A 9,088-nucleotide genomic window follows, 5' to 3' on the forward strand; every position below is an offset into this window, starting at 1 on the left:
TGAAGGTTCTCTAAGAAAATCATCTGGTAAACAGAGATTAGTGAAGAAAAGGCATAACAAATTTTATTATATTATAGTTTTATATGAAAGGGGAGTCTTCAGAGTGAAGACCCCAAAATATAGGGAAAATGGACTATATTTATGCTTAGGGTCTATGAAGCAGGAAAACCCATGTAGAAATGTGATTGGACAAGAAAAGTATCATCTAATGCTAACAGAACGAGTGGGGAAACCAGCAAGAACTGTCTGTTCAGATTCTTCTTGGACTCTGTGTAGCATTCATTCCTCCAGGGTATGGGGCAGGACACTTTCTGGAATGCAGGTCACATGATCTACAATCAGTTAAGGTAGGTCAGGCAATTTCTTTATGGCCAGCTCCAAGACAGAAAGGCAAGGGGAGAAGATTAGAGTATATATGACCTGCCTTGAGGAAGAGAGATTCTAGTCTCTATGGCTTGTCTCAGGATAGAAAGAGGCTGAGGGACAAGAGGGCAGGAGAAAGTCAGAGGAAAACTTTGCTTTTGAGGCTGTTTCTGAGGCCTTCCTTCACTTTGGGGTGTTGCTTTCGGGGCCCCAACAGACCCTTAAGAGAATCGGAAGATATGACAGTTTTGTGACAATGTCTGGGTTTGGTGCTGACTTCTCATCTCTGAGATTAGAGTTGCTCCTGTGGAGGGGATTTATAACAACTGAGTTAAACTTCTGAGGTATTTTGGGAGGCTCTGCTGTTAGACAGATAAAGGATTTCAGGAACTCAAATGCCTTCAGCTCAAAATAATTCTTATACCCAAAGTGGCATATTTGGGGTAGCATATCTTGATCCCCTTCAAAAGGGAAGTACACAGACACTCTGTCACAGATTCCGTTCCCTCTGACACCAGAAATTATCACTTCTGCAAGCCTTGGCTTGTGGTTATCTCATCATGTTGCAATTTGGTATGTCTTTCTTTCCTACTAGTGTTTAAATGCAGTCAAATGCAGGAACTGTTCATTCTATAAACAATTATTGAGGTTATACTGGACACTGAACTACATGTCAGTTTACAAAGAATAAACAAAAATCACTGCCAGTAAGGAACACAGGCTGGGGTCGACAAGGGGTCGGGGCAGGGGCGGGGGGCGACCAAGATGAAAAGGACCTTAGCCAGAAAACGGACATCTTTGGAGTAACTAAGACCAAGCAGAAAATTTCAGTTAGCCATTAACTGAGGCACTGATGATCATCAATTCGTTGAGGTTAGCAGAGGAATTGAGAAAATGATTGTATGGCTGAAACTGCCCAGAGATGAAATCACACCCCGAAAGGATCCTCTCAAAAGTTTATTTCTGTTTTTCTCCCATTACACCCTCTTACGTTGATTTACTTTAGAGGTTGTGCACCTACAATTAGGAATTGAAACTAAGTTTTCCTGTTTTTCTTGCCTTTCCTAATCAACTGCAAACAAGGGAATTCCAAGAGAAAGGCAAAGCACCCTAGCTGACTATTAACTCACCTTCTTGCTTAAAGAAAAATTGCATCCACATTAGAGATACACTTTTATGTTCCAGTGATGCTTGACGAAGGTTATGGTCTTTGAGCTCTCCCTAGGTGATAAGGACTCTGACCCTGAAATAACATCAAGGGTTTGAAGCTGACCAGTCCATCAACTGCAGACTCCATGACGATAAAGCCCCCAGTCCATCATGGGACCCTGGTATCTGACTCAGACCCTCTGCTGATCCCGCTACCAGCCTCCTCTCCCTTTGCCTACAGGACAAAACCCTCACCTCATCTTCCCACCTCTTCCCCTTTATAACCCCCAGAACAGTCATCAGAAGGCAGGATCATTTTAGCCTGGTTATCCCCCAGATGCTGGTTGGTTATCCAAATAAAGCTTCCAATCCTTGCACGAAGTTTTGAACTTTCGGATTTTTTTTTTTTTTTTTTTAAAGATGACCGGTAAGGGGATCTTAACCCTTGACTTGGTGTTGTCAGCACCACGCTCACCCAGTGAGCCAACCGGCCATCCCTATATGGGATCCGAACCCGTGGCCTTGGTGTTATCAGCACCGCACTCTCCCGAGTGAGCCATGGGCCAGCCCCTCGGATCATCTTTTTAATGCAAAAGGGCAAGCCGAACCTGTTGCCAGAAACAAAGATGCCAAAAGATGTAAAATAATGTGATAGACTCTACAAGAGTTGCTAAAGGGTCAGAAAAGAGTAAATATGTTCCTCTGCCCGGAAGCAACTCAACAAGAGGAAGAGATGTATTGTGAATTATCAGGCGTGTAGATGCAGTGATGCATAGTGGCACCATTCAGTGAGCAGACAAGAGAACCAGGTTTCTGGGGAGAGGAGGGAGAGAATCCCCTCACTGCCCCTCCATGAGTCACAACTTGGAGATGTTGGTTTAAACATTTGGATTTTTGTAGATTTTGAGCTTTGAGTTTAAAATAACTAAAGAAACACCAGGTGGAGGTAGACGTCTGGAGCCTAGAAGTCTAGATAGATATAGATTCGGGATTCATCAGCATATATAAGGTAGTTAGAGCCAAGGGAGAGATGAAACAGTGCACATAAGATATTTTTTTTAATAATAAATATTTTTTACGAAAGAAAACACAATTATTTCTGATGCAGAAACCAGAACATTTTCTCATGGATTCTCTTACAAAGGGCCCTGGTAACGTAACGAACTTTCTAACAGTAAGGACCCCAGTCAATGACACAGGGCAGTTTCTCCCAGTATGGAGCAGATGCCCTCTTGCAAAATCCAATTCAGCAAATTTTACTAGCTCCAAATGGGATCTCAGCGGGGACACAATTGGGGCATTGAATCCCGGCTGAAAACAAGGGCGGTCTTAGAGGATCTGTAGAAACGGGTGTACAGAATATCCCTCAGTCTTCTGTATACCTTGTTTCTTGACGCAGAGCTTTGGGTGCATTTAGTACGTTGGGATGCACTGACGTCCGTGGGAAGGCTTGGCGATATACCAAGTCCAGTTCTTCTAGAATCTTGTTTTTCCTAGGTAAACTAAAATGACGTGCCTCGTAACAACAAAACAGAGCTACATACAGGAATGATGGCGAACTTGCCCCCTTCTCTCCCCTGTCCACACACGTACCCCAAGAGTAGCTGCTCTTGAGGTCGCCTCACGAGTGTCAGCCTAATCAGCGAACTGCTTCGGTGTGCTGTGTGTGACCGTGCTCAGAAGCCACCGCTCGGACCCCTCGTCGGGTTGGCGCCGGCGGCCTCTCCTCTTCGCCTCAGTGCTTCGGGAACCCACAGACGGAGAGACGGAAGCGAAAACGACCGCGGAACCTGGAAGCTTTGTGTTGGGATCTGAATTAGGACGGGGACTAGGGCACATCGATATTTTAAGCAAGAAAGGGGAAAAAAAAGAGAGAGGAGGAGGGACAGGAAAACAGAAATGACGAAATGCCGAGAGGCGGGCACAATTTGCATCGCTTCCCGCCCGCGCGCTTTCGGTTTTCAATCTGGTCCGGTGCTCTCGTATATCAGGGGGAAAGTCGCTCTCCCGGCGTCAGAGACTGTCTTCTCAGGCTACACTAACCATGTCCGGGAGGGGGAAAGGCGGAAAAGGCTTAGGCAAAGGCGGCGCTAAGCGCCACCGCAAGGTCCTGAGAGATAACATCCAAGGCATCACCAAGCCCGCAATCCGGCGTCTCGCTCGGCGCGGAGGTGTCAAGCGGATCTCAGGTCTCATTTATGAGGAGACCCGGGGTGTGCTGAAGGTGTTCCTGGAGAACGTCATTCGGGACGCAGTCACCTACACGGAGCACGCCAAGCGCAAGACCGTCACCGCCATGGACGTGGTGTACGCGCTCAAGCGCCAAGGACGCACCCTGTACGGCTTCGGAGGCTAAGCCGCCGCTTCAGCTCTGCCTGTCTTGACCCCAAAGGCCCTTTTTAGGGCCAACCATATAGTCATCAAAGGAGCTGGGCACTCAATGGTGTGGGGTGGAACAGCAACAATACCGGAAGGTAACTTTGCATTTGGTAGTCGGGGTCGACGTTTACGGGAGGTACCGGTTCTCGGAGTGCTAACGACCCTGAAGGCTTAGCTTTTCTGCCAAGAGCGGCCTTTTACTGGTCGGCCTCAACTTCTACCGCTTACGGGTCGGAAAGGGCAGCGTGCTCCAGGTTAAAGTACTACTTTCTCGGTTTGCTTTTGTTGGGCAGAAAAGATTCACGGCGCGGGGGTGAGGGCGCTATTCTCGTTTGTGATCGCTAGTTTGGCTATGGGAAGTAGAAACCAGCGATCTAAACACAAGGTAAGGTCTAGTCACATCCTCACTATGTAGGTTCAAGACATTTTCTCAGGCAAAGTGGGAAAGCAGCCCTAGATTTGCAGCCTAGAGATGCCAGTTCTGCCACCTGATCTGTTTGAGCTTAGTCAGCTAATTAACCTTTTCGTGCTTCATTTTCCACCTCTACAATGAGGGGATGGACTAGATGCCTTAAGGGCCAGTTCCTACTAGATGGTGTTTTGTGACATTGTGTATTCTCATTAATAAGGGTGTGAAGGAGCTTGCAAAATCAAATCCAATCACCAACCATTCAAAACCAAATAGGGGTTATTAGATCAGAGATGGGTTCATTGGTATAGCTTTAAAATAAATGTTTCTGACAAGTTATCTGGCCAGTGAATGAAAAATATTCTTGGTTTCCTGTTTTCAATAAAATGGCCCCTCAGAATTTAGTCAACGACCTATGATATACTCTCTCACTTGAGGTATTGCAAAAACAGATGCAGGAACATCTTAATGTGACCCTTCTATAAAAGCAGAGCAAATTATATAATCTTAACAGTGAAAGCAAGTCTTCAAGAAAGATGATTCTGGTATGTGATTTTTACCTGTTAGAGCCTGTTGTAGTTTAGAATAAGACCTGCAGGAACATACCCACCATCAATACAGAGAGCACAGTTTAATTTTGACGAGGCGAAATCAAATTATTCTCCTGTATCATCGCAGCAAACAATAGAGCAAGCCATTCTCTGTACTACCACTTCTAAACTGCCCTGATTTGGATTGAAATGTGGTAGGTTCACTTTTAATCTTTAAGCTTAATCACAGTTTTGCAGCTATTAAATTTGTGTGTGAAAGGGTTTTGGGGGGGGGTTGTTTGTTTGTTTGTTTGGTTTTGTCTTTTGGGTTTTTTGGTTTTGTTTTGTTTTTGCATTCTAGACTTATGACTTTACAGCAAATTTTGGCTGTGTATGTAGCTGAGGGAAGAAACGCTCTGTCAGCTCCCAAAAAATAGACCAGCTATTTCTTTACTGGTCTTCACATTTGGGCTGCTCTCATCAGTATCAAACACTTGAGGGTAAACTAGATTTAAAACATGATGTTTAGCAACAGAGATGCCAGCAAGGGATGCAAGACTTACCCTTCAGGAGCTTAATATCAGAATGAGGAAGAAAAATAAGTACATAATACATACATATGTGTATACATATATACACAAATGACCCAATAATACAAGGTAGCACATATTCAATATGATAAGACAATATGTAAAATAATTACTATAGGAATCCTAACACTACAGAAATCACTAGCTGCCGGGAAATTGGGGAAAGCTTGGCCATGAAGGTGGGACTGTGTCAGGCTTGGAAGAAAGAATGCCTAGCATCCTACAGAGATACATAGTAAGGAGGGGAAGGAGGGAGAGACAGGAAGGGAGTGGCAAGAATAACATTTGTGAAGATGTGCAGGTGAGAAATAAAGGAGAGGCTTCAATGCTCAAGATGTTTCATTTGCTCTTTAAAAATCTCACTTACAAACTTATAGCATTTCTAATTCAAATATTACTGTGATTTTTTAAAAAACTGTAAAGACAATGCAGATGAATATATCTAAATCCTCACTGAGATACTCTGAAGAAGCAAATATGAAAAGTTTGAAGAAAAGGCTGGCTGGTTAACTCGTTTGGTTAGAGCTCGGTGCTGATAACACCAAGGACTAGAGTTCAGATCCCCTTGCCAGCTAGCCACAAAAAGGGAGGGAAAAAAGCTTGAAGAAAAATCAAATAAATACTGTAAAGGGAGGGGGGGTGGAAAACATATCCATAGTCTAAATTAGTGGTTCACAAAGTTATGGTCTCTAATCTAGCAGCATAAATCACCTGGAACTTGTTAGAAATATGATGATACTTCGAAAAGTTCACGGAATGACTCATATTATCTTTCAACTCTACTTCACCCCAAACTTCTTGAAGTATCCTTATACAAATTCTTTGGCCCCACCCCAGACCTATTGAATGAGAAACTCTGGGGGGTGAGACCTAGCAATTTTTGCTTTAACAAGCCTTCCAGGTGATTCTGATATACATTATAATTTGAGAACCACTGATCTAAGTAATAATTTTTTGTTACACTTCTCACTGTGTAAGAGAGATGAAAAAAGGATTACTAAAAGCACCATGAATGTGATGAGAAGCCCAAAGTGTCTGTACCCCAGCAACTCCCCTGTTAGAAAAAACTGGGTATAGCCCTGATTCAAAGTTAGCTTCTGTTTTTTATTGTAAAGACAAGGAAGTTTCACAAGAAAACTCAGTTGATTCAATCATTACAAAAGGACACAGGACATGGGCAGTGTTAACAAAAGTTACTATGGCTAAATATAGCTTAAAAAATAAACTAGTAACATCAGTAAAATTAACAATGTGACATTCCAAAGTACAATTTGTGAAAAGCTAAGTTGGTCAAACTGGCTCATTATCTAAAGTATAACCTCTCCTTAAGCATAAGTTGCATTCGTATGATAAAATTTAAGTATAATTACCTAAAGTTTCCACCAACAGATACCTTGCCCTTAGCAAACATTTTTTCACATCTTTCCCTTCAGCAATTCTTAAAATCTCTTAACAGGATCGTTATGACAACCACCTGTTAGCTCTAAAATCATTGAAGTATACAATCCCATACCTAAGCAGTGATTAGAGTTGATTAGATGGGCTGTTGCCCCCTGGCTGTAGGCTGTGGCCTCCTACCCAAGGGCTTTTGCCCCATATATGTATTTACCTAAAAACCCTATTCTAAAAATCAAATCAGAATCAACATTATTTAAATAGAATTGATTAGATGGGCTGTCGCCCTCTATCTGTAGACTGTGATCTCCTACCCGAGGGCTTTTGCCCCATACATGTATTTATCTAAAAACCCTATTCTAAAATCAAATGAGAATCAAGATTTCTAAACCTCCACAGTTTTTCTTTAAATGAAACAAAAGTATTTAGAATCTGAATATTTGTTGCTCCAATTTGTTTACCATAATGTTAAAGTTTGCTTTCTTTGATGGAAAAGAAAGCAAGTGGATGATCCTAATAAATTTTATGTAGTAAAAAATATAGGAGGGAAAAGGTAGAATAGACTTATTTCCTCAAAGCACTTGGGGCAAACATAAAAGATGAATGAAAAATGAAGTCAGCTTGTTTAACTAAATATTACTGGTTTGTACTTTTAATAATATCGAATTTTGTAATCAATGAATGTGTTTTCTTTTTTCCTTCTAAATTCTCCAAGATTCAGTCCTTTTACCATTATATATCTCTACACTTCTTTAAAGTGATTTTTTTTTCCTTTTTGTCTTTTTTCGTGACCAGTAACGGGATCGCAACCCTCAGTGTCGCGTCCGTACCGTGACTGGCAACGGGATCGCAACCCTCAGTGTCGCGTCCGTACCGCGACCGGCAACGGGATCGCAACCCTCAGTGTCGCGTCCGTACCGCGACCGGCAACGGGATCGCAACCCTCAGTGTCACGCCCGCATCGCGCTCAACCAGTGAGCGGACCGGTCTCTATATGGGATCCGAACCCTCGGCAGGAGCGCCGCCACACTCCCAAGCGCCGCACTCTACCGTGTGCGCCACCAGGCCGGCCCTTTAAAGTGATTTTTAAAGTGACCCTTGCTCTCACCTTGTCTATTCCACTAAATACTATTATGATATGGTATGGCTGAATCCTCTGTTAGCAGTGTTCAGCCTCTGAATATTACCAAGTTATAGAAGATGCAGTTATGCATCATTTTGCATGAATAAATGCCTTTTTTTCCTAGCTAGCTTAACCACCTGTAACAGTGAGGAATATAATCTATTTTATCTTTTTGCTTTGCTAACAAAATGATTTTTTTCTCATTTCCACCCGAGTGGTTCAAGTGCTGTTCATGAGCCAGCCTCTGGCTGCCAGCTCTTTCCCTCCCTGGGTGAATTCAGGACTTCCTCTAGACTATATACAAGTGGTTATACAGTCTAGTCTGTGTATCTACTTCCATTAACCATGGACATAGAGGCATTTGAGTGTCCCACTGGCTAATCGAACTTCGCTATGGACCAGTTTGAACTCTTCCTTTCCCTTCCCGGCTCCCTACTTCTCTGACTAGCATTGTCCTCCCAGACCCAGGCTGGATGCTCCCTTCACCCAGGCTAGATGCCATCTTTCACTACATTCTTATTTTCTTCCTTTGAAACTTTTCACTCTGTACTTTATATTCTAGCTGTTGATATACATGATATTTCTCTACTTGAGCCAGAAGAACTGAAACATCATTACTGCAGAATGTATAGTATATATAAATATGTATGAATGTATAGAGAATTATCAGGAAAAATGTTCACAACAATTTAAGAATGATTTGTAGGTGCTGGTTTTTGTTATCTTTATTGAACATTTCTGACTTGTTTGAATTTCTTAAAATAAGCAAGAATTTAATTTCCCTGGAAACAATCAGAAGATACATAGATGATAGATAGATAATCTCATCTATATGAGCCGTGGCAAATCCCAGTTTTGCCAAAGCTAAATTTCCTCATCTTTGGTGTTGCTGAAAATCCCTGCCTTTCTCACAAGAATATTTGAAGGATCAAATGAAAAGATCTATGTGACAAGATCAAGAGTTCAGATCCCCATACTGGCCAGCCACCAAAAACAAAACAAATGAAAATGAAAAGATCTATGTGAAAGAAGATTTGAGGCCATAAAGTAACAGAAACCAAAGGTGATATATTTATTGCCTATTTCACCCAATCTAGTTTTTAAATAGCTATAATTACTGGGTAGTGGGTGCGGGGGGGGGGGGGGGGCC

At 42.5% G+C, this 9,088-nt stretch overlaps 1 protein-coding gene across 2 annotated transcripts in view; it reads left to right on the top strand.

Moving 5' to 3' along the window:
• Positions 1 to 3,985, top strand: part of LOC103606899 (histone H4) — a 5,250-nt gene extending 1,265 nt beyond the window's left edge. The window contains exon 2 of one of the 2 annotated variants that reach the window (XM_008591460.1): positions 3,551 to 3,985. In XM_008591460.1, the coding sequence (XP_008589682.1) occupies positions 3,557 to 3,868 (312 nt within the window). In that variant the 5' untranslated portion in view covers positions 3,551 to 3,556 and the 3' untranslated portion in view covers positions 3,869 to 3,985. Of the gene's footprint in view, positions 1 to 3,538 lie in introns of those variants that run through there. The other variant, XM_008591459.1, reaches the window with a different exon arrangement.
• The last annotated feature ends 5,103 nt before the right edge of the window (positions 3,986 to 9,088 follow it).

Source organism: Galeopterus variegatus, unplaced genomic scaffold (genome assembly GCF_000696425.1).
Source record: "Galeopterus variegatus unplaced genomic scaffold, G_variegatus-3.0.2 Scaffold6932, whole genome shotgun sequence".
Taxonomy (NCBI): domain Eukaryota; kingdom Metazoa; phylum Chordata; class Mammalia; order Dermoptera; family Cynocephalidae; genus Galeopterus; species Galeopterus variegatus.